We start from the raw sequence: 25197 nt of genomic DNA, 5'->3' as shown, positions 1-25197 counted from the left end.
TAAAGTAGGTGGCAATGTCTTGGGCAGAGAAGGATGTTGTGGGGGGAGCAGGTGTGGGGTTTAGGAGGGAGTCAAATGTAGAGAAGAGGTTGCGTGGGTTGGAAGCTTGAGAGGAAATAACAGCAGAGAAATAATTTTGCTTGGTGACAGTGAGCTCTGTGTTAAAGCTTTGAAGCTTTGTAGTCCATGAGGTCAGCGCTGAGGCCAGATTTCCTCCAGAGTGGATAGAGCCCAACATCTCCGAGAGCAATGGCAAATACGTTGTACATTGTACTTATCATTGTCTGGCAGCTGGATTGCTTTCACCTTATGCTATACCCATCATTGACAGATATATGGCCTGATTTATTCAAACTTTCCAAGACTGGATAAGATAAACTATCATGGGAGAGCTCTGGTGATCCAGCACATGGATCTGGTCCAGGATTAAAAACATTTGCCAACTAATAACAAATTCATTTCAAGAAATCTATTCCAGATTTTTGGAATTATCCAGGTTCTCCCATGGCAGTCTATCTTCTCCAGTTTTGGAGAGCTTTAATAAATCCGGCCAATTGTGTCTAGCCTTAGGTGCTTTAATTAAGCCATAACTGTCAATGATACCTTAAAGAGGAACTAAACTGAAAACTGGCTAAAAAAAAATACACTTACCTTTAATCCTGAAGGGCAGTCTGATCCATCTGGAGGTGTCTTATGTCGAGTCCCGCGTCATCCTAGCATCTGTCCCCGAGCCGGCGCGCCGGGCGGCGCCTTCTTCTTCTTTTCTTCCTCGTTCTTCCTCCTACATCACCCGACCCAGGCGCAAGATCGGGTGACGTAGGATGGAAACCAAACTTGCCCATGCATGTGTGAAATCGGCAAATTTTCTTTTTGCACAAAAAGGCACTTTCTGCTCATGCCCGAGATGCTTGGATCCCGGGAGGTTTTGCGCTTCCATTCATTCTGGATCGCCTAGACCGCCTAATTAGGGGGTGGTGCTGCACCCTCTTTTTTTTTTTTTTTAAAGGGTTTTGCACTTAAAAAACAAACAAACTACCCTTTTATGTCAAGTGAAATTTCTGAGTTTAGGTAAACTTTAAGCTTTTCTAGTAGTAGGCTGCCAATGACCACTGCCTGGATTGGCTGAGCCGTACGCTGTGATTGGCTGAGGTTTACACATCCGAATGCACTGTACCTCAGAATTTTTCCCCCAGTTCAATGACATTCAAACAATCTCAGCCACAGAATCAACCCAAACATTGGGGTCAATTCAGAAAAACTGTCTACAAAGAGAGTGCAAGAAACTTTTAACCCTATCTGCTGTGCTCAGAGTGGAAACATAAATTAACTATTGTACATGACGCTTGACCGCATTACAGGAACAGAGAGACTTCAGACTTTAAAGGCTTTTCACTTGCTAGGAACTTCTTTTCATTTAATTTCAGCTATTCTAAAATGTTTATGTCACTTTTATATAATCTAAAGTGTGTTGAGAATGATACATTTCAGGAAATGATATTTATTTAGATGTGTAATGTTCTATTACATTAACCGAACATTTTGGCACCCTTCAAAAATAAGGTCGTCTGGTCTGGCCTCTGTGGTTTCCCCTAAATACACAAAGTACTTTTCAAACAGGAAGAGGTAAATGTTCTACATTAGCTGAAATGCTTTAGGACCAGTCCATCTTCTAACAAATCTGCTATGGACCAGTCTGTGAAAGCATTCATGTTCCTAGCCTGTAAGTCTGGCATTCAAATATATATATAATTATTTTTTATTAATTATTAATTATTATTGTTTTATTACTGAACGCAGGTTTTAGGCTTGTATTATACCTTTGCTTTTTCTATAGAAAGGATCGTTTTTTAATTGTGTTTTTTTTAGTAATTTCTGTACTGACCGGGTAGATTGTAACTCGTCATTTTTCATCTGTTTTCTATGCTCAAATAATTCACATATTTTGCTGTTTTATCAGCACGTATAACATTAAGATTTTTCTTCTTTTTGCAGCATCTGTACTGGGAATCCTGGGTGAGTCTTCATTCCACAAACAGTTCAAAACAAGCTGAAAAAAACAAAATTGTTGGCATTGTTATACTAGATTTGCATTTATTCTACAGTATTATTAAAAATATTGTGTATAAGTGCCAACATATGACGCAGCGCTGTACAATACATAAGGGCTGCCGATGACAAAACTGCATACAATACGGACTTACTGGCTAAATCATTTATAGACAGGCAGTAAGGTGGAATCATTCTTATCTCTGGACAGTCACTTAAGCTACGTACACACTTCCAATCATTATCGTTGGAAAACGAACGACGAACGATCGTATAGCACCGATCCTGCACATAGAGATAACGACACGATCGTTCGTAGATATTGTACACACAATAGATACGATCGTTTGAGCGATAGAGGAACTATGTGCACGACAGGAAAGTGAACGAACGTTCGTTCATTACGCATGCTCAGCCCATGGACGATCAACGAACGACCGTACACACGAACGATGTTCAACGATCGTCGTCCAATCCGATCCGCCGGTCCGGTCGTTCGTTTCCAGCGACTTTCCTCGTTCGTCGGCGTCGTTGGTTACTTTTTTACGAACGATTTTTTGCCCAATCGATCGTTCGTCGTTCGATTGGAACGATAAAAATTGGAAGTGTATACGCACCTTTAGTACTGAAGCCTTTGGATTATCATGACAGCCAAGGTATTGGCTTTTCATCAGATCTAGCTGCCCATTAATCTTGTGCAAATTTGCAGAAGATTCTATAGCTGCCATAGCTGCCAAAGTCATTAAAGTTAGGACTCATCACCAACTTTTGCAGGACTAGTTTTCAGATTTTATTCTTAAGCAACAGAATCCATTTTATATTAGTCTGTGCCAGTGATTATGGGATTCTTTTATTTTTATTGGCACAGCTATACCTTGGGGTCTCTGATCTGTTCACACTTTGGGATGCTTCCTGAAATCAGATTTCAGTAACACTTTTGGAGTTACTGCATTATTTTCAATATCTGCTGTGATTGGTTGCTTTATCATCCTTGTATTATTCTTATGACCTATGTATGTTATACATGTGTGTGTGTTATTATAGGAAAAAACAAGAAAGAAGGCTCATTGTGTACATGACCATTATGTACTGTTATCAAAAGTATGTATTTTCTATTCTGAGTGGCCTCTAATTTAATGTTGTATTGTCTTTTATAGTCCCCAAAGTAGTGTTTATATTAACCCCTGATGAAGCCCTTTGTGGGAGAAACGTGTCGGGATTAAAAACACTTCAACATCTCTCCTCCTAAACAAATCAACAATGTTATTTTCTAAATAACTAACAACCGTTTAGTACCTGTTTTTATACGTAGGAATCATGTAACTATGTTATTGTAAACCCTTTTAATTGATATTTTAAATGTAATAAAGTGTTTATTTTTTTCTATATAATCATAAAATTTACCTGGGTGCCTCAAAAAGAGCCTTCTTTCTTGTTTGTTCTTATATATTAAGGCTATAGTCATAGTCAAGGCTTAGCACCGCCCTTTCCTATTAGAGTTTAAACCATTGCTTATTCTTGTAGTGCACCACTCTGCATTTATTCGCTAATTTTTATGTAATTAAAAATTCATTTTCAGACATTTTCAGGACTAAACCCTAAAAAACACAAAGAGAACATGCAGAAAGTGTCTTGGACAGAATTCAGACTTAGGACCCCAAGATAGGATAAAAAAATAGGATAAGATAATAGAACAAGACAAGTCGTGGTGCATGACTTTGGGTCTGTTGCAATTGCGGGTCATTTGGCTTTAGGTGAATAAAGCTGAACATGTCAATGTTTGGCAATAAGATTCGGTGCCTATCCTTAAAGAAAAAAACATAGAGAACATGCAAACTTCATACTGATACAGAATTCAAACCTGGGACCTCAGTGTTGCAAGACAGGAGTGCTAGCCAACATCAATGTTTCAATAGATTGAGGAATTACTTTTGAATATTTTTAGCATTTGGAGATGTATCTCAGGTTTTCTAGGTGCCGCAGCAAGACCGGTGGTGACCTTCTCCCCCAACGTGAACAAGATATTTGAAGAAGAGAATATAACATTGACCTGTAATGTGGAGTCCACCATCCAAGATGATGCGGTATATTACTGGTATAGGAATGGTAACTGGGTGCAGATAGGAAAAATGGTCACCATCCTTCATGCAAAAAAGATGGACAGTGGGAATTATCATTGTTGGAGCAAATATACAAATGGAAGTGACGCACTTAGGCTGGATGTCAGCGACGGTAAGTTCATATCTGACATCTTAATATTCTATTACTTTTACAAACTGGTTCCTTTGTGTCATTTAAAGCTAACTTGCCAAAGCTTGTACGCTGACTAGTGTTGGTCGAATATCTCACTATTCGATTTGACAGCTATTTAATTGAATAGTGAGATATTGTTCGGGTGATCGAATGCCAAATTCGAACACCATTGAAGTCAATAGTGGGAGAATTTGGGTTATTTTTAGAGACTATTAAGGGCTGCAAGAGCATTCAGATTGCTCTTGCAGCCTTTTACTAGTTGTATGTGTTCTTGGATAGAGTTTCTCATATAGATATAGGCACTAGATGTGATAAATGGGGAACCCTTCCCCGTTCAACCTCTAGTGCCCGGGGATTGCCTGCAGTCACAGCTGTGACCGCAAAGTTCCCACGGTCATGTGACCGTGGGAACTGTACTGCAGATGAACTCTGCAGTTCCACTACGATCCCCGGGGCACTACAGGTTAATTACCCTGTATTGACCTGGGGATCGCACACTCTTCTCAATGATTGCAGACATGATCCTTTACAACGATAAGAACCGCACGATGCATGAACGAGTGGTGTACATACAGCACCGTTCTCTGGAGAGGGGAGCCCTTGCATTAGGATTGCTCGTCGTTCATCGGGACGGATCCACGGACGATGAACCTCGTGGGCTGTACACACGCCAGATTCTCACCAGATTCTCGCCTGATATTCGCCCAAAGCCGATTATCGGGCAAGAAAAATTTGACGTGTGTACGTAGCTTAACAGATATCTTGTCACTGTAAAAAAAAAAGTTTTTTAATTTTTATTTTTTTAACACATTTTTTTTTTTATTCGAATTTTTGTCGTCAAATCTCGTTTTTTTCAGATCGGGTCTATCCGAATTCAAACAGCCATATTTGGGTCCAATATAAGGACAACCTGAATTTGAACACCAACACTAACAGTGACCCCTTCACACGCTTGCATGCATTCAAGGAACCCATGAAGCTGTATATAGGGGCTGATTATTAAGAAAAATAGAGTAGGTGTAGGCATTGTGGAAATATTCATCTTCAGAGCCCACAGCAGAGGCACTGAATACACAATTCCTCTTTCCTGTTCTCTGGCGGAAGGGACATGGAAGGATGGCTGTGAGCTTTCTAATGTAACCAACAGCAGATGCTGTAAGCTGATAGAAACCATCAGAAGTCCTTGTTTTAAACGTTGAGGTTGAATTAGTTTACAGTACCTGCATCTAAATAGGTAATTGACTATTTTAATGCTTGTTAGGAATACATAAAACCTAGATACCAAAATCTAAGATTTTAATTAATACTTTAATGCTCATCTCCAAGTGATGCTGGAAACTACATAGCTACATGAGATAAAAGGGGCATCACCCCCTTGGCTATGAATATGGAGCGGCTGAGAAGTCTGATTCAGACAAAACAGTTTTATTTTGCTGTAAATTTTTAGATACTTCTATTGATAATGTATTTAGATATTCAGCTACACTGGAACCAGATTTACAGAGTTATCACATTCCTAGAGATTTTTCTAGGAAACAGTTTGATGCATTTCTAGATGCACAGAGTATAATTGGGTATTCAGTTGAAAGGGAATAACACCAGAGCCTGTTGGTCTAGGGAATATCCAATTATCAGAGGGCTCAGGAAGGAATTTGTTCCCCTCTTGGATTCATTGTTGAAGAGTTTTTTTTTTTTACCTTCCTCTGGGTCAGCTTATTGGTTTCAATCTGAGACTTGCAGATTTTCCAGTATGTTCATTCATTACCCAAGCAATTGGTCCCCAATGTGGAGCCTTTTTTTTAACCTATATAATTATCACAGACCTCCCTTGTGTATGTTTCAGGCTGGGCGAACCTGCAGGCTCCTCACTATGTTCATGAAGGAGATAACATAACTTTAAGGTGTCGCCATTATCCCGGATACAACGTGGGACAGACCATATTCTACAAAGACAATGCCGTCATTCAAGATTGGAGTTATGTTGATGAATACCATATTAAAAATGTACAAAAGACCGGGAATTACCGATGTACCAAAGAAGTTCTTCATTTTGGCATGTACCACCAGCATTCAGATGAAACTTTTATTTCCGTCAGAGGTACCGGCACTGGCAATATATTCTTTATAGATCTCCGGGGTAATCACTTAGAACGACAAGATATAGTGGCACTCCAGTCCAACAGTAGGTTAAGACAATGTGTTTTGGTGAATCCCTGATCAGGTCTTGGTTGAGCCCAGAGATGGTCACAATCACATAATTGTTCCATGGGCCACTTTTTAACACCTTGGGAAAATAATACAAATTTTTAGTTTTGATACTTTGCAAGACTCTCCCATAGACCAAACTGGATCAAGAAGAAAATTATAATAATAGGGGCTGATAAACCTCTCAACATTTGTATTTCAATCTTTTTATTGAAGTTTTAACAATTTCCGAAAAAGAGTAAACAAACTACCAAAAAAAGAACATATAACAAGACAAGCAATACAGAAATCGCCCTTATCAGGCAATTGGATGGAACACAAATCAAATGTTTTTAGACAACAAAACTATAACAAAAATGAAATAAAAACAGGAAAATAATAACATCAAAAAACAGAAAGGATAAAAAAAACAGTAGGGGAAATAAAAAGGGAAATGGGGAGACTTAAGCTGCGTACACACGTGAAATTTTTCTTGCCCGATAATCGGCATCGGCCTGATATCGGGTGAGAATCTGGCGTGTGTACAGTCGGCATCGTTCGTCCGTCCTGGCGGATCCACGGACAATGAACGACGAGCGAGCGATACTAATGCTCCCCTCTCCATAGAGCAGAACGGTGCTGTATGTACAGCACTGTTCATGCATCGTGTAGTCCTTTGTCGTTGGAAAGGATCGTGAAAGATCCTTTCCAACGACAAGAATTGCACGTGTGTACACAGCCTTACATATCCAGAAGATCTGTTAATAAAAAACTAAAACCATTTAGGAGCCATTGTACGTTTGCCAGGTTTCCCATAAAAAATCAAAATAGTGTGTCAGTTTGTCATTGACCATAATCCAATTCAATCTTAAAGTTAAGGGATCCCTAGGAATATTATCCTTATTCTAAGCTTTAGCCAATGTTAAGCGAGCCGCCAGCAGAAAAAGTTTGGCCCATTTCTTTATATATTTGGGGAGTTGTTGGTACAGCCAATTGAAAGAGCACCTTCCTGAGATTTTTCAATCTCAATCTGTGTAATAAGGAGAGAACCTGCAAACATTTGAAAGTGTAAAAAGGGACAAAGACGGAAGCAGTGGTGCTTTCCAAGTGTCGCAGCAAACAGTTGGTGTGATCCAGAGGGCGAGGCAAAGTTTAATTTCTTAAAAAACAAAAAAAAACTAGTTTATAACATTTTTAAGGTTCTTTGTATGTTGGCCAGAAAAGATGAGGAATTTGGACGTGAATTGCTGAAACTTCTCAAAAGTAACACATGCACGGAAACATCCAGTCTGAAAAGTCTGATGAAGCCAATGTTTCCGTAAATTTCGTCAATTTATAAAGCTTTGTCAATTCACCAGCCAATAACTATATTCTTTCTGACTGATATATAAAGTACTTTACTTTTAAAAATGTTATGAACTGTGCTTTGTTTGTTCTTTTAAATAATTAAAACAAACTTTGTAAGGCTTGAAATCAAGAGCAGAACAACTCCAAACACCTTGTTTGGGGGTCACTGTAGTAATATCATTACTAGGGAGAAACACATTGGCCATTCAGGGAATTACAATTACATACAATTGTACTCTATGTCAGCGGTTGCCAACCGGAGGACCGCAAGAAAATTTTGGTGGCTCTGCAGTGCCAAACAGGGTCAGCAGAAGGACCCCACTAGTGTGGCGTACCAGCCAGAGCCGTGGAACACGCGCCCCGTACAGATCCTGGGCTCACGAAAGTGGGCGGTCTCTGGACTCAACCCTCTTTCCCATGGCAGAGTTAGATCTGTGACGGGAGAGTTGGCGGGGTTATGTCACAATGATGATGGCGCATGCACGGTCAGGAGCCGGTAATTTTAGTGGTCTGCGGGGCCGAAAAGGTTGGCGACCACTGAACTATGTTGCTGTTGGAGGCAGTTGAAAGAATTACATCCATCCTACTGTGCAGGTGCATCATATAGTATATATATATATATATATATATATATATATATATATATTTATTTATTTATTTATATTTATATATTTTTTAACCTTTTTAATTTTATTAGAGTAAATGCCATTGTCATGTTTATGTAATATTTGCAAATTAAGCTTTCTTATCATAAAGAAAGACACCAATGTGAATGAATATATTAATACAATTATAACAGAACTTCAACTCACATTTCTTTTCAGAACTTTTCTTGAAACCAGAACTTACAATAATCCCAAACCCAGTGACGGCAGGAGATCACATGACCCTTCTATGCGACACCAAACTAAGCTGGCATAGACAAAGGATGGAACTGCAATTTGCATTCTACAAAGAGGGACAGAACATCCAGAGGTTTAGTTCCTCTGATCAATATGTGGTCCTGGCCACTGAACTGGAGGATTCTGGGAATTATTACTGTAAAGTGAGAGCTCCAGCCAGCATTGTCAGTAAGAAAAGTGAAGAATTATTCATCCACATACAAGGTGATGTCTAGAATAAAATTTAAACAAATTCTAGGAAAATGTTTAAACTATCAGCATCCTGGTTGGTTTAACAAGTTAATATAACTTTTCCCAAAGATAATGTTCTTATTATAGTCTTTTATTTATTTTACTATATGGTGTAGTTTATTCATTGATGTTGTTACTTTTGTATTAGTTTTATATTTATATAAAATGTAAATTTGTTTTTTTTAATTGTTGTAATATGGTAAGTTATTATTATATTCGTTTATTTTTTATTTTCAGTGCTGCCAAACTTTTTCAGTAGCCTAGCATCCTATAAACGAAATCTACGTTATATGGAAACAGAATAGGAAACTTGACCCATTTCTATTTATATTCTGAATGGGGTTCAACTACACGTCTCTCGAAACCCTTCCCCATATCTGACAGAGGGTTGTAGTAGTCTATTAGAATTTCAGATCTTGCTCTGTACACAAATAATGGTCATCCTCCTCCTTTCTAGATCCGATCTTCTATATAGTATTAAAGACCAATTTAAGTGAATTGGTAGAAGGCGATCACATGACTCTAACCTGTGCCATGGTCCCTGCTTCATACAATCACACAGCAGATCTGAAGTTTGCTTTCTATAGAGATGGACGAAATGTTCAGAGGTTTGGTTTTTCTGATCAATATGGAGTCCGGTCCGTTCATCTGGAGGATTCTGGGAAATATTCCTGTGAAGTGATAACTCCGTCAGGAAGTGTAGTTGTGAGGAGTAAAGAAATCATTGTCCATATACAAGGTGAGCAGCAGTGTGAATGGCTAAGTGGAGGAAATGGAGGTTAAACACTGGGACTGTTGGTAATGTAAGCCGCCATTGTAATGTAAGCCAATATAGATCACATGTGTTGGATTCACAAACGGACCTTACCAGTGAACCCATTCACATAAAGGGCCCTAATGTAACATGTGCCAATGTGAACGGCCGTGCAAATGTGTTTTCAAGGACCCATCACACATTCTAGTGGGATCAGGTCCAAAGCCGCATACACACGTGCAATAATAGTCGATGGAAAGGATCTTTCGATGGAAAGGACTGCACGATGCATGAACAAGTGCTGTACATACAGCACCATTCGGCTCTATGGAGAGGGGAGAACGATGGAGCGGCACCCCGCTGTGCTCTCTCCCTCTTCACTTGTGTCATCCGTGAATCCACCAGGACAGTCGCTCGGACCATGAACTACACACACTGTACACACTTCAGATTCTCGTACAATATCGGCCCTGAGCCGATTATCGGGCAAGAACCATTGGAAGTGTGTATGTAGCTTTAGTGGGTTTCAGTCTTCTTCTGTCTTCTAAAGTCCTCTCCTCCTCCTGTGTCATTGTCTGTATCTGTCTGTCATTTGCAACGTCTATTTATTGTACAGCGCTGCGTAATATGTTTGCGCTATATAAATCCTGTTTATTAACCACCCGGCCGTTTAACTCGACCTTGGTTCGGGGTAAAAACACTTGCAAAAAGTGTTAAACCCGAACTTTTCTCAGGTGGGTAAACAAACATTATATTGCAATCCGATTGTCATACATTGTATGACAATCGGATTACAATTGTAAGAATATACTTACCCCGGTCCCCGCAGCTCCTCCGGACACGTCCTTCCTCTTCTGTCTTCTCCCGGCGACTGCAGTGACGATCTCCGGGGTTTCCCGGTGATGTCGGTGCATGCGACGGTGCGGGAGGCGGGGTGGGAAATTTAAATAACTTTGCATTGAACTCAATACAAAAAAGCTGTATTGAGTCCAATACAAAGAAATCTTTATATAATATATATATAATTGTATTATATATATTATATAAGCTACTGTACAGGTACATTACATTATACACTATTTTTTTTAAAGTTTTTTTTTTTATGTTTTATAAAAAAGTTTTTATTATTAAATTTATAAAATTTTGGACATATTTCGGTGATTTATGCGGTAATTCGTTGTAATTCAGTGAATTATAAGTAATTATTGAGTAATTCAGTGAATTATAGCCTACAATCTAAAATAAATTTCCATGCCAAAAATTTAACACTTTTTGCATGGAAGTTTGGAAAGAATTAGAATACCCGGCGTTCGCGTACACGCCCCTCGGCGATTCCTGATGATGTCCGTGCGTGCGCCCGTCGATGGGGGTCGTAGCGGGAAATTCAAATATTTTGTATTGGATTGAATACAAAGTCCTGTATCCAATCCAATACAAAATAATACAAAATATATTTGTGTGGTTTTGTCTATAGGTATGTGACGTTGGACTGTTGGACACTAGGCAGGTGTTTTAGAAAAATATACCGAATTATCACATTTTCAGTATTTTTGATTTATTTATGTATTCTTGTTTAAGCTTTTTTTTACATGAGTGTGTGTTTCAAACATTTTTTATATTCATGATATCTACTAGAACCCTGTTCGGACATATTTCTGTAGGTTACAGCTCTACAATTTAAAAAACAAATTTCATGAAAAACAGTGTAACGCTTTTAATACAGAAATCTAGACATCAGTGTAACGCCCAGGTGGTTAATAATAATAATAATAATAATAATAATCAGGTCCTAAGGGCTGACTCCAGATAACGTTTCTAGCAATGGATCCTTGTTACAATTGACTCTTGTGTTTATTTGCAGAGGCATTCAAAAATCCAAGCATCACAGTAATCCCTGATCCTGTTACGGTTGGTGACAACATGATCCTGACGTGTGACACAAATCTCAGTCTCCTCACACAGAGAACACAAGTGCAGTTTGCATTCTACAGAGATGGACAGAACATTCAGGAATTCAGCTTATCTAACCAATATGGAGTCCAATTCGCTCAGCTGGAGGATTCTGGGAATTATTCCTGTGAAGCCGGAGCTTCAGTCAGACTTGTAAAGAAGAGTGCTGCTGTTTTCATTCAGATAAAAGGTATTCATGATAAAATAATTATAAGTTTATATATAATATGTTACAGAGGTAGGTAATACCTTTTTCATTTTGGATATAGAAGGGAAGGGTTAGGCTTGGTAAGATGTAATATCTCAGCACATAATATCTCAAACATATTATAATAATAAGTTTCACCTTTTCTGCTTGTTTCAGGTGAAAAGTCTGTGGATTTAACATTTTCTAATATTATAAGATTAATACTGTGTGGATTTGTATTGATAATGATAGTCATCACACTGCAATGTGGAGTAAAAAAGGAGAGACCATCAAATATGAAGAAGGCTCACAAAATACAAAAACAAGTGAAAAAGCATCAAGGCTTACATGCAAAGTGTTAGCATAAAATCAAATAATAGATCCAATGTTCAGGTCCACAACATGTACCTACCATTAAGCAGAGTGAAGATAAGTCTGCAGGATTTTTTGCAATGTGGTAAAAAAACAAAAAACAAAAAAAAACAAAAGAAAAAAACATCCAACCAAGCAAGTAATCTACAATGTCCATGTTCACTGAGACCTTCAAAACGGAACCTAGAACGTCAGTAATAAGCACATGGACAACATGGAGTCATGAGAGCCGAATGTATACAGATATATTATAATATCCAGAACCTTGTTATATGATGTCACAATACAATCATTAATAGCTCTCCATTGTCCATATTCTCGAACCACCTATCCCTCTGTCTGCCTCACTTGTCCTTCCTTTTGGTCTGATGTATAGATCTCTATGAATTTGCAACTTTTACCTATCAAACGTGTTTTATTTTTGTGTTTTCTTTCATCCAGCCTATATATCATAGGGGTAGAAAATAAAAGTATTTGGTGGGTCTAACCAGTTAATGTCAACTCTTCATGATCTTTATAAATTCATTTGGGGTAACAGTGTGTCCTTTGTTATTTTATCATGCATTTAGGTTTTTATTATTTAATTTTGTATTGCGAGGTTTGTATTTGTATTATTTTTTTTCTCACTGTAAAATGACAATAAAGTTTATTATTTTTCTTGTTCTTTTTTGATTTCTATCTACTCAGGGATAATGCCAATGAAATACTGTATATAGATTGAATATTAAATCTCGCCTAAATCCACTATCCAGGCCCTTGGAACCACTGACTAGGAAATTAGAGGGACAGTTAGCTAAGGGAGCCAAGGGACAAATAAATCCAGACATGAAAACTGTGATAGGTAGGCCAGGCTTAAAGCGTTCTCTTAAAGAGAATTCTGTTTGCAACACCCTTTTTTTAAAAAAATAACGGTGCAGCACCCCTCTCTAATTCCCGGCCACCTAGGCGGAATGAATGGGAGCGCAGATCCTCCTGGAATACCTATGCCAACGCAATACCTATGTCTCCTTCAACGCATGCCCGAGTTGCAGAAGGAGCCTTTTTGCTGAAAGAGAAAAATTTGCCCATATCACGCATGCGCAAATTTTTTTTTCATCCTACATCACCTGATCTCGCGCCTGGGTCAGGTGACGTAGGATGAAGAACCAGGAAGAGAAGATGAGAGATGGCAGAGCCCAAAGCGCCCGCTCCGGGACGGAAGCCAGGACGATGCGGGACCAGATGCAGGACATCCCTGGAGGGATTGGACTGCCCTGTGGGATTGAAGGTACGTGTGTTTTTGTTTTTGAATATAGTTCCTCTTTAATATTAGATATTTATAGGGTACTAGTAGGGGGGATAAATGTGCAAATGGAAAACGGCATTAGGGAGAACCATCCCGTTAGAACTTTGGAAGATTATTCGGGACCAGGCTCCTAAGAGCTCTTGGTGCACGTTATATCGGGAAAATATTTATAAGACTATGACACACTGGTACTACAACAAAGATAAATGACATGTATACATCCTACAGTGAGAAACTTTTGCTGGCGATGCGGACATGCTATTGGTTCCCTATTCCATATTCTGTGGTTATGTCCATGGATAACCCAATTTTGGGGAATAGTTGACTAGCTTTTGTCTAAGTTGCTAGCAACCCAAATTCGGGGGGATCTGATAATATATTTATTAAGATATATATAAAATGCAATCCAAACTGGTTGTCCATGTGCTGACAGTGGCACAATGTTTGAATACTTTCAAAAGGAAGTCAGTGACACCCCCTTCAATTTAAATATTGGAATACAAGATATTAGGCAGATGGATTTATTGTTTTATTGACCCAAATACATAACTGGCTGGAAAAACACCTAGAGATTTGGTCCGTATGGGACCAACATTACCCGTTATAAAATGGAGCGTAGAGGTTTTTTTCAACACATCGTACATTCTCTCACTCTGTTATGTTTCTGTGCAACTCTTCTCTTCACTACCAGGCTTCATTTCTTTATCTTACTAGGTCTTTCGTATATCTTCTATATACTTTCGTTGATAAGATGTTTGGACCTTCTACCTAAAGACCTTGAATCCAGATATCTCCTCTATAAGGGCTGGAGTAATTTTAGAAGCACCTACAAAACGGATTTTTGAATCTAAAAAAGTTCTTTGAATATGGGTTTGGTTGTTTATTCTACCATACACATTTACATACTGCATCTTATGGTTCGTTTACTCATATAGGATATTAGGGTTCATTGGACCAGTACCAATGGGTCACCTTCTAGACTTAAGGTCTAAAAACTATGTGATGTAGGTGGTATAATATACAACATCGCAACAACCACTGGAATATTTGGTGGACCTCAGAACATTTCCAGCCATGCTCCTAATTGGTTTACATAATAAGAAGTGTGTAAGGAACTTACCCGTCCTGCGAGCCCGCAGCGTCCCTGGGGATCCCAGCCGCAGAGGGAGACGCCGCTGCAGCAGGCAACATGGCCGAGGCTGCTGCTCTGCTCCCAGCATGTTTCTCTCTGCAGGCGGAGGGATCCGTCTGGCCAGGCGGCATCCCTTGCATTTCTATGGACATGATTACAGAGAGTCCTGCTCTCAGCGCTCCTTTGGATGTGCAAAGTAGGGCACGTCCCAGGGGTGCTGTGGGAAGAGGTGCGCGTGCCGCTTGTACCCCCCGAGGGCGTGGCACTCGGCTGCCTTGCCGCGGGGCGGGACATAGTTAGTTTGAATTCCCTGCGGCCAATCAGGATTCAGGTACTCTCCAATCAAATGGCGCCAGGTGGCGCAAGGTCATTAGTCACCCTGGCCATTTAAGGAGAACCTGTCCTGAACACCATTGCCCGCTATAAGCCTCTGTGTACACAGTGTGTTCAGGTGCGTTCTTTGTCTTGGTTAACGTTTCTCTAATTGTCATTTTAATAGCGACCTGGTCTGATACCTGACTCTTGCCCGAACTCTGCCTGTCCTGACCTCGTATTGTTTGTGACCTCTCTTGTCTGCTGCCTGCCCTGACCTCGGACTGTTCCTGACCTGCCTTTGGCTTACCCTCCTGTACTACGCTTATCGGACTTGATTTCTGTAAATACCCTGTCTTGTTTTATGACTACAATAAAACTCGATTAAAGGACTTTTGGAGTTGGCTGTGGTTTGTGTGCCCAGGCGCATTACAGAGTGGATGTCTATTGGTATTTATGTTTCTCTTTACCTTTTTTGGAACTATCCTCTATGTTTTACGTTTGTACATTGTAAAATATTTGAAAAATCTTCAATAAAAATAGTATAAACTATACTAGTATTTATTAGTATATAATAATATATAATAAAGATTTGGGGCTCCCTGAGGGAAGGAATGATGGAGGGGGTGAATAATTACACCCACTTGTCCAACTCAAGTGTGACCCATTCATACTTTTGGCCAACTAGGTTATCCAGATCAAGTTCTCAATTTAGCCAGGTGGGGTTTACAAACAGTCAGAAAATGCTGGCCCTCAATGATTGAAGTTGGATGTTCCTAAACAAAAACTTTCATGTATTTGTCACTACAAGACCAAATGCTTATTTAATTGAAGGGTTTGGGTACATTGCAGATATAGCAGTTCACATAGCGTACATCAGTTTCTAAATGTATAATAAATGTAATAAATAAATGTATATTTATTTAGCATGTTTGGTTAAAGCTTCCCTAAAAATGAAACCTGTTTGTTTTTTTTTTTTACTAAATTCTGCATTTTACACTTGTGGGGAAAGAGAGAGATCACATTTGCCTCTGACTTCAAGAATACTTTCCCAGCAACACATTTCTGAAAATGCCATCTGGTAAGTGCTAACCACCAAGCTGACCATTTCCTTTCCTCTCGTTATTGGTGTCACCTATCTGTGGTAAGTTCCTTAGTCTGAGCTCTTAATGTTGTAAACTGGATGGGAAATGACCCAGATACAGAATCATCTGACCTCCAACTGCAGTTTGGTTCTTGTTTTCCATTCTTTGCACAAAACTCAAGTTTTCTGGACTTAGAATCTGGTCTATCAATCTTGTTTTATAGATTTGCTATAGACCGTTAAAACCTTCACCTGGTAAACAAGAGAAGCTTACCTCTACCAGCCATCGGAAGATGGAAAATCTCTTGTCATACTTTTTGATTTTTCTGTACCTTCCAGCAGGTGAGTGATCAATAATTATTCCATAATGACCTCCTAGGATCATTCTAATGACCTATTACATTGTCCTAGGGAAGAATTGGCTGTTTTACAGTGAGGATGAGAAAAACATGTGTCTGCAACCGGGAACCATGGAGTCCATGGGGGAACCCAACACCAGATTGGGGTGCCTGTTTATTTGGCACCATTACATTTCTGTTCTTTCAATGTTCTAATAAGAATGTATTATGATTTTATCACACAGTTACCTAAGTGTAAATTCTAAAACATTCTCTATTTATATAATTTTTCCAACATATATAATACTTACATTGCATACATATCTTTATTTTACTATACTAACGTTTTTTATATACATAATGCCTGCTGTATTTTTTGCTTTTCTTGTAGCCTTGATGAAGAGAGCTTTAAAACCTTGAAACGTGTTGGCATAAAATCCAATAGTTTTAGAACACTAACAATAAAGTCCAGCACCTCACCACCATATTTCTGTAGCAGTAAAACCCTTAAATATTGCACCACTTTATCCAAATATTACAAAAAGTTGGTGTTCTAAAAAAAAGGTATAGAAAGTAATAATAAAGTTGCCATTTTATGAATCTTTCCTACAGCAGGAAATGTCAGCATCTAAGCTGGTGATTTAGTATTGCAGAATGCCAATGGGGAACAAACCACATAGGCACAGGGTTTGGGCATCTGGTGCCCACTTACCTTAGGTTGATGAAGATGTCTGATCTCTAGAAATCTTTGCTTTGATTAATCTGTCCATGTTGTATCTAAATCTAGTTGTTATCCCTTTAGCTGTGCTCAGTGTTGAGCCGTGTGGAATGAGAAGACGTGTAATTGGTATACCTGGAGGAAACGTCACTCTACCAGTTGATTACGCCGACATCTTTACCATTACCTGGGTGATTGGAGATAATGAAAAGCAATTTGCATTAACGAAGCCCAACATATTATGAATAAGGATTATCAATATTCTAGACGGCTGAAACCTGCAGCCGATGGATCCCTAGTTATAATGAAGGTAACTGAACGAGTTAATGGTAACTACGGAGCTCTGATACAAAGATATACATCAGGGAAATGCATGCAGAGATATCGGCTCCTCATTTATGGTAAGTTACTGCTTTCATTAAAAAAAATTATAATTGCATTAAGTACTATGAGATAAAATAAAGGCACTATGGGAATACAATGTGTTTACTAAAAATGCAAAGATTGATATGAATTGGCTGCCAAATACAGCATAGAGAATGAAAATAGAATTCATGCTGCAGATTTTTTAGTGTGTTTGAGGTGCAATTATTAATGAATGGCATCCCAAACCACCAACACAACACATAAGTGTGGATATCATAATTGCTTTTCATGTATGTCACCCCCCAAAACAATCCCAAAGTATATGATGATGCACCGTTTTCCCAGCCGGGAAATGCTAATGTAGCACAGGGTGGCACAGCAGCGTGCCACTTCACAGGGGCCCCAGACACATCTCAGCCAACAGGGGCCCCAACAGCAGACTGCACGGCCCTATGCTATACATCCCTTGGCGCTGGGCAAACGTTCCCAGCAACCTCCGCACTTCTTCCTTTAAGGACTTTTAAAGTTTGCAGACTTTTGCTTTGCTGTGGTAAGGTGAGTCAGTTCTGCACATTTAGTTCCGCACAGGGGCCCACTGTTGGCTGCATCTGCCACTGAGGTATTATACCTGATTAGGAATGTCTAAAAAGATCCATACATGTAAAATTCAAATTGGACTCAATGAACCTGATTTATTAAGGCTTAGAGAAGACTGGAGAAGATATACTATCATAGGCGAACATGAGTGATCCAGCAAACTTGGAATAGATTTGTTAAAATCATTTGGTTTTTTTTTTGGCAAATATTTTCAATCCTGGACCAGGTTTGCTGAATCACCCAGGTTCTCCCATGATAGTCTATCTTCTCAGTCTTAGAGAGCTTTAACCTTCTGAGCAGTAACCCTGAGTGTGGCTCGCGGTAAAAATAAACAGCTGATAGCGGTAACACCGAGCCACACTTGGGGGAGCTAAAAAAATAAAGACTTACCTGGTCCCACCGGTGCCCTCCAGAGTCCTGCCCATCCGATCCCATCGTATGACCATGTCCTTTTCCTTCGATCTGTCCCCCAGCGATTGTACTGACGTTCCCTGGGAGTTCCCGGTGACGACGGTGCGTGCGGGAGCGTGGTGAGAATTTCAAATTATTTTGTATTGGAGTCAATAAAAATAACTGTATGGAGTCCAAAAACAAAGTAATCATTATATTATATATATTATACATTATATATATATATATATATATATGTATATATATATATATGCTACTGTACAGTTATATTAGAGTTTTGAGTATTTTTGATTTATTTATGCATCCTTGTTTGGACAGATTTTTATGTTGCTTATTTAAAGTTTATTATTCCATTTATTAAATATTGGACATGATTTGATGAATTATGCCTAAGAATTACAGGCCTACAATGTAAAGACAATGTACCGCTTTTAGACATAATAAATATTCCCAAGCCAGGTATCCAAGGTAAGGGGTGCCATACATAATACATACAGGATACGTATTAGTTACATATATATATACGTATTAGGTCAATATACTTCATTACCATATTATAAAATATTAATAAGGAAAAACAAAATTGTAAATTCCATTTGAAATAAAATAGTACAAATATACAATAAAAACATAAATTTAATGCAAAGTGTTACCCATAGTCTCTATTTCCTTGCAATTTTTTATGCAAAGCGTGCCATTGTCTTACAGATTATACAACACTGAATGCAATCCGCCTGGCATTATCTGTTTTAGTTGTATTCATGACATTCGGACTGGTCTCCCATTACATGATGGCTCAGAAGAACGGACCCGGGAGAGCTGGAGACCGAAGACCTTTCATTGCTGGGCTGTGATTACATGAAATGAAGCGGTGAATGATTCCTCTCTCTCTATTCTTTCCTATTACAAAATACAAATTCAACCCATCTGTTTTCTTTATTTTATTACAAATTGGCAATTTTTGGGGGAGGATTGGTCAAAGATCTGACAAATATTCTTTATTGTAGGGATAACAATATATGACATCAGTTTTAAAGAGGACCTGTATATTATAGAAGCTGCCATTACTGAACTCACTTTAAAGGTTGCTAATAGGCTGGATGTGAAGCTGATCGCACAAGTTACGTGGACATTAGCTGAATGCCGGAGCTGCAAATTTATTCTAGGTCAGTGATTCAGAAAATAAAAAAAGTAGAGGATCAGAACACCAACCAGGCAAGATGTATTTTTTTTTAAACCAGATCAGATTGGAGGTTACATCATCCCTCACTGTGAGGTCCATTTTAACTTTTCAAATCAAAAACTGTTGCATTATATTAATGTATATATTATTATTTTTATTATGAATAATAATTATAAATAAAAAACAAGATTTATAGAGTGCCAACCTATTATGCAGCACTTTACATTAAATAGGGGTTGCAAATGACAGACACAGGAGAAGAAGAGGAGCCTGCCCCAAAAGCTTACAATCTAAGAGGTGGGGGATATGGAGTGGTGGGTAGTAGTATATACACATTTACATGTATGTTCACAAAACAGAAATATATCAATCAGGTGAAACATTCTACATGCATAAAATAATTTACTTTGCACCCCCTTTAAAAATGACTCCTTCTATGAATGGACACACATTTGTGCAAGATGCAATACATATTGTTTTCCAGTAGAGGGCAGCATGACCAAACCTATATGCAGTATATATAAATTGTATTAACTGCAATTGCTACCTTGGACACTTTGTGCAAGATGTAATACGTACTTTCGGCCAGTAGAGGGCAACACACACACACACTCGCACACACACACACTTTTCACGTAATTCTACCTGATGACAGGTTCTCTTTAATTTCTCAGCATCTTCTATGGTCGCTCATAAGTGAAACAGCTGCTTCTTCTGCTAAAATTTGGACCTTGCAGCTGCCTACCCCAAAAGGCCAGTTTGATTGAAAGCCCTGTCAGGCCCAGTGGCAATGGGGAATTTTATTCACATTGCTCCGTTTTCACGCGCTCAGCAAAAATTTTCAAGCGGAGCCGAAGCCAAACCATAAGTAATTTGTTTCAATTACTCCTGGAAACACGGAAAAAACGTGTTCATCTAGGAGGGCCGTGCGGTTTATCCGCAACTATGGGATGTTTAGACTATCACAGGAAAACCTGGATGATCCAGCAAACCTGGAATAGATCTGATCCAGGACTGATTTGCCACCTAATAGAAAAAGATTGTTAGGAAATTCACCAAAAAGAACATACTACAACCAGAACTGTTAAAGCTCAGACTTTTGTAATCCAAAATATGCAACTTGGTTCAGAGATTCAAAAAGTTCAGAAAACGTTGGTCATGTGATCATGCAGTTTCTGTATTGATCAAGCCGATGGTTCCCCATGATTTCTTATGTTTGGTAAATCTGGCACATGACTCGTTTACCTGTACCAAGCCCTGATGAAGCTCTTTGAACCCCTGAAACGTGTCGGATTTTCTGATAAAAGAGCCTAACATTAAATCTGGATTTTAAACAATCTGCTTTTATTACTTTAAACCATCTAAAATCTCTACTCAAGCAAAGAGGTGACGGCTCACCCAAGGAGAATCTTTAGGAGAATCATCCTTTCCTTAGGATCCGAGGAGATCCATCGTCTGACAACTTTCTTCTAACTCCCAAGTTTTTTTTATTGCGTGATTATTTCTCCTGTTTTATCCTGGTGACTACTGCCACCGAAACATAAAGCGATGGGAAATCCAAATGTTACTTTTGTCACCAGAACAGATGATAAGGAGAAACCTGCTGATGAGAACACGTGTTTTGTTGTTAACTAACATAGACATTCTTCTCAAGTTTTCTACCCCTTTCTGGTGTATTTTGGGTAAGAAAACAGAGGCCAATCACCTAATTAGGGACAAGAAGGAATCCTGATGGGCAGTGGGGTATGTAGCCAACAGTGGGCCAACTGTAGAAAATTGACTTGGGGACATGTTTTTTTTAAGTGCAACACCTTCTTTTTTTAAAAAAGGGTGTAGCACAGACCCCTGATTCTGGATCAATGAATGGGAGCGCAAAGCCTCCCGGGATACCTACGTCACGCATCCTGCGTGGCTCGAGTGCTCCTTCTGCCCTTCCGCAAGCCCAGTGAGATCGGCAAGTTTTTATCTTCAACTACCTTACCCGATCTCGCGCCTGGGTTGGGTGACGTAGTAAGAAGAACCTGGAAGAAGAGGAAACGATGGTGGCGCCTGGAGCGCTGACCCGAAGACGGATGCCGGGACTTTGTGGGACCTGATGGAAGAGACCACTGGATCAATCGACTGCAGTACGGTATTGAAGGTAAGTGAATTTATTTTGGCAGTTTTTGAGTTTAGTTCCTCATTAGGTGGCACACTTTGCACTTCCCTATTTCCAACCCTGCTGATGGGGGTTCAATCTTCTTTAAACTAACCTTTGACTTTGGATATAATTTGAATACCTGATGTTTGGATGACAAACTGATCCAATCAAGCAACCCTTATAAATATTGAGTTTTATGGGACCCGTTGTTTGTTGCCAGCCTGGTGGCCCTGGTACGTGCTGTAAATTGGCGGTGGAGTTGTGGGAGAGTATTGCCACCTGGCCCTGACTAGTAGATCCCGAGTAGGTGCCCAGGATCCTTCTTTAAGAAAAGAGGAGACCGTGCAAAGCTTCGGGCCCGGAAGGCGCAGATGACTGGCAAATGACTTCACCCTGGAGACCAAACACTTCCCCGCAGCTGACCTCCTACTGACAGCTCAAACTAAGCAGATCCTGATGTGACTAAAACTAAGCCCAACATCGGCAAGAGATGAAATGTCGCCTTGAAACAATGAGGCCACGGGGAGGCCAGGCCCTATCAGTCATTTACTCTCACATATTTTTTGAATAAAGACCCCCCCTCCAAACCTCGTCATGGCATTTCCACTTTTTTCTTCATACCGTTTTCTGCAAAATACAAAACAGTTTTTTTTTTCTAATAAAGAGGTCACCCGTGGGCCAAGACAAGGATCCCAGGCAGACCGGCATGACTGAATCCCGCTGATAATTGCTTCAAACCTCTCCACTTTTCATTATGAAGAGAGCTGAGCAATGGACTTGGGGCCCTTTTGACCTTGTGTAGCCGTAATGGGGAGGAGAGCCAAAAGAAAGGCCGGCCACCTTGGCTTTGAAGTGCAACTAGGCCAAAGTTCAGGTTTATGAGCTGGAAGTCTGTGACCAAGGGTTGGGAAAGGGGGCAGAGTGATTTATATCACTTAACGATCCACCGTGGAAAAAGAATAACAATGCAAGCCGGCCATAATAAAATGAAGGCCTCCTTGCTTCAATAGAGGACCGGCCTTCCCATAAATCTGGATGTTTAGGGAACATTTCCTCTGACCCGGGAGGAGTCATGGTGGAGGTCATAGCCGCTGTTCACCTAGCCTACCCGAGATGCCACAATGAAAGGAAAAGTTCATTACCCTTCTGGGCACCAAACAACAGCACAATAAATCCATGTCATCGGGGGAGGGTAAGTGCAACATGGACACCATCTGGGATGTGCTAAGAACTTTTGGGTCAAAAGCTTTTTTTGTTTTGAGGAACACCAAATGGTCATCTAGGGGGAACGTAACGAGGGTTCAGTAGGGGACTGCTACACACACCATGACATAAAAATAATGACCACAAAACTCCAAAATACAAATGTTTTTTCCATGGAAATCTGTAAACCTGCGGGGATTTGCATACCTTCAGAGGAACCCCAGAAATCTTTGATTGGCTGGCTGGTTCCCCTGAAGATGTCAAATTTCAGACACACCCCTACAAGAGGAGTTTTATTTTTTGGGTTTTCCTTCAAAGGCTTTTCCAGGCATTTTCTCAATGCAACACAAAGATTGCCCCAGTGGGTATGATGGTGAGCGACCATTCCATTCTAGAGAAACATGGAAAGCCAATGTGAACGACTAGCAATAAAGCTTGGTAAAATCTAATCCTGCATTGAATTGAAACTGAGCCATCCTACTGTATGAAATCCCCTGGCTGATGGTGGATTGGTATTTGGGAATCCACTGATTTGCTGTAAATGATGTCTCCAGTGATTGGAGAATGAGTGAGCATTGTACACACAGCATCATTCTGTTCTATGGTTAGGGGGGAAGACGAGTGAGCACCAGACCAATAGGAAAGCACAGCAGACATTCCCTGATTAATTGTTCATTATTCCGCCAGGGTGGTTTGATGAATGATGTCAGGGAATCGCTGTACACATGCTAGATTTTAACTTGAGATGAGCACGACTATTCGTCTTGGGTGACTATTATCTGATGTCTACAGGAGATGGTCAGAGAGTGCAGACATACTACAGGAGACGGTCAGAGACTGCAGTCATAGTACAGAAGAAGGTCAGAGACTGCAGACATAGTACAGGAGATGGTCAGAGACTGGGTCAGAGACTGCAGACATAGTACAGGAGATGGTCAGAGACTGCAGACATAGTACAGGAGATGGTCAGAGACTGCAGACATAGTACAGGAGATGGTCAGAGACTGCAGACATACTACATAAGAGAATGAAGACATGCTTTAGGAGACTGTTTCAGACTGATAACATGTTGCTTTAGACTGCTGGAGAATAATGCTCCGACAGTCATATTACCCATCAGTGCTTCCCAAGGCTAAATGCCTAGATCCACCCTTGCGAGTACCAAAGGTCTGTATGAAGCTCAGGTTGATCCAGCCTTTCTCAACTTTTTTTTCAACATGGGGAAAACCTTGAAATTACTTTCAGGTCCGCAGCTCACAGTACATTAGTGTGGTGGCCATTAGGAAGAATTCTGCCCATATTAATGGCCAGTGGGAAAAAAGTCACCCTTACAGATAGACATTTGTGTCACCTAAATTGACCTGAAAGGTACAAATTCCTCTTTGCTTGAGGAACCCTTAGCAACTTATGGAGGAACCCTGGTGGAAAAATCACTGGGTTGGTGGCCACATACTATATGCAGGGTGAAAGGAAAATTGTACAGGATTGTGTGACTGGGAAGAGGCTGTAGACCTGACCCGACTTCTGAATGCAATGCTTTATTAGTATTAGTAGTATAAGTTTTAGTTTATTTATTAGTAAGAAAACATTTTTAAACCTTAAATTGCTGAGCTGAACTTCTTAGTTGATGGCAGTAAATTCTGGCTCACGTTGCCCCTTCCATATCAGTCCATCTGCCATTTCAATCTTCTCTCCTTGACTGCTATTTCCACACAAAAATATCTAACAATGCCCCTTCTTTCATAATGACTTCCTGGGCCTTGATTAAGCTCCTGGCTCGGCCCGGTCACGATATCCCTTGGAGGGCACACTGGCACGTAGCGATGTTTGGCTCCAACGTGACTTCTTATTTGAGAATTCTAAATCAGTGTTTTGGGCCCAGTGCCTGTTCTTCTGACCTGAACAAGTGCCATGTCTGAGTTCAGGACCTTTCATAGAAGGAGGGTGCAATCCATCCAGTACTAAGAGATAAGGCCTGACTTTGTCTGTGAACCTGGCGTGACCTTGTTGTGACTCATTAAAAAAACATGGAGCTTTCTGCGGCAACATTATGCTTTCTGTCTAATCTGTTTGGGTCTTGTGATGTTCTTCAGGTCACAACATCACTTAAAGTGGACCTTTCAGCAAGCGTACAAGTCTGCAGAAATACTTTCTAAACATGCTACCATATGCAGATGAACTGCTGCCATCTATATGAGAAGT

General features: G+C 39.8%; 1 protein-coding gene and 1 long non-coding RNA gene across 2 annotated transcripts; both read left to right on the top strand.

Annotated features, from left to right (window-relative positions):
* Positions 1–3223: 3223 nt before the first annotated feature.
* Positions 3224–12854, top strand: LOC140341883 (Fc receptor-like protein 3). The gene is made up of 6 exons (XM_072427811.1): positions 3224–4278; positions 6143–6397; positions 8655–8936; positions 9421–9702; positions 11579–11857; positions 12032–12854. Exons 1-6 carry the CDS (start codon positions 4176–4178, stop codon positions 12214–12216), a joined length of 1386 nt encoding a protein of 461 aa, XP_072283912.1. The 5' UTR covers positions 3224–4175; the 3' UTR covers positions 12217–12854.
* A 3377-nt stretch (positions 12855–16231) lies between these two features.
* On the top strand, positions 16232–19354 carry LOC140341888 (uncharacterized). Its single transcript, XR_011922958.1, has 3 exons — positions 16232–16381; positions 17180–17496; positions 19178–19354. It is a non-coding gene; the product is annotated as an uncharacterized lncRNA (long non-coding RNA).
* The last annotated feature ends 5843 nt before the right edge of the window (positions 19355–25197 follow it).

Source organism: Pyxicephalus adspersus, chromosome 12, assembly GCF_032062135.1.
Source record: "Pyxicephalus adspersus chromosome 12, UCB_Pads_2.0, whole genome shotgun sequence".
NCBI classification, from domain to species: domain Eukaryota; kingdom Metazoa; phylum Chordata; class Amphibia; order Anura; family Pyxicephalidae; genus Pyxicephalus; species Pyxicephalus adspersus.
Note: the sequence above shows the minus strand (reverse complement) of the source record. Positions and strands in the feature narration are given on the sequence as shown.

Excerpts from the sequence above, each read along its gene's own strand:
- LOC140341883 (XM_072427811.1), top strand. The coding sequence starts at position 4,176 with ATGGTCACCATCCTTCATGCAAAAAAGATGGACAGTGGGAATTATCAT. Across the intron at positions 6,398-8,654 it reads AACTTTTATTTCCGTCAGAG|AACTTTTCTTGAAACCAGAA; the intron begins GTACCGGCACTG and ends ATTTCTTTTCAG. Across the intron at positions 8,937-9,420 it reads ATTATTCATCCACATACAAG|ATCCGATCTTCTATATAGTA; the intron begins GTGATGTCTAGA and ends CCTCCTTTCTAG.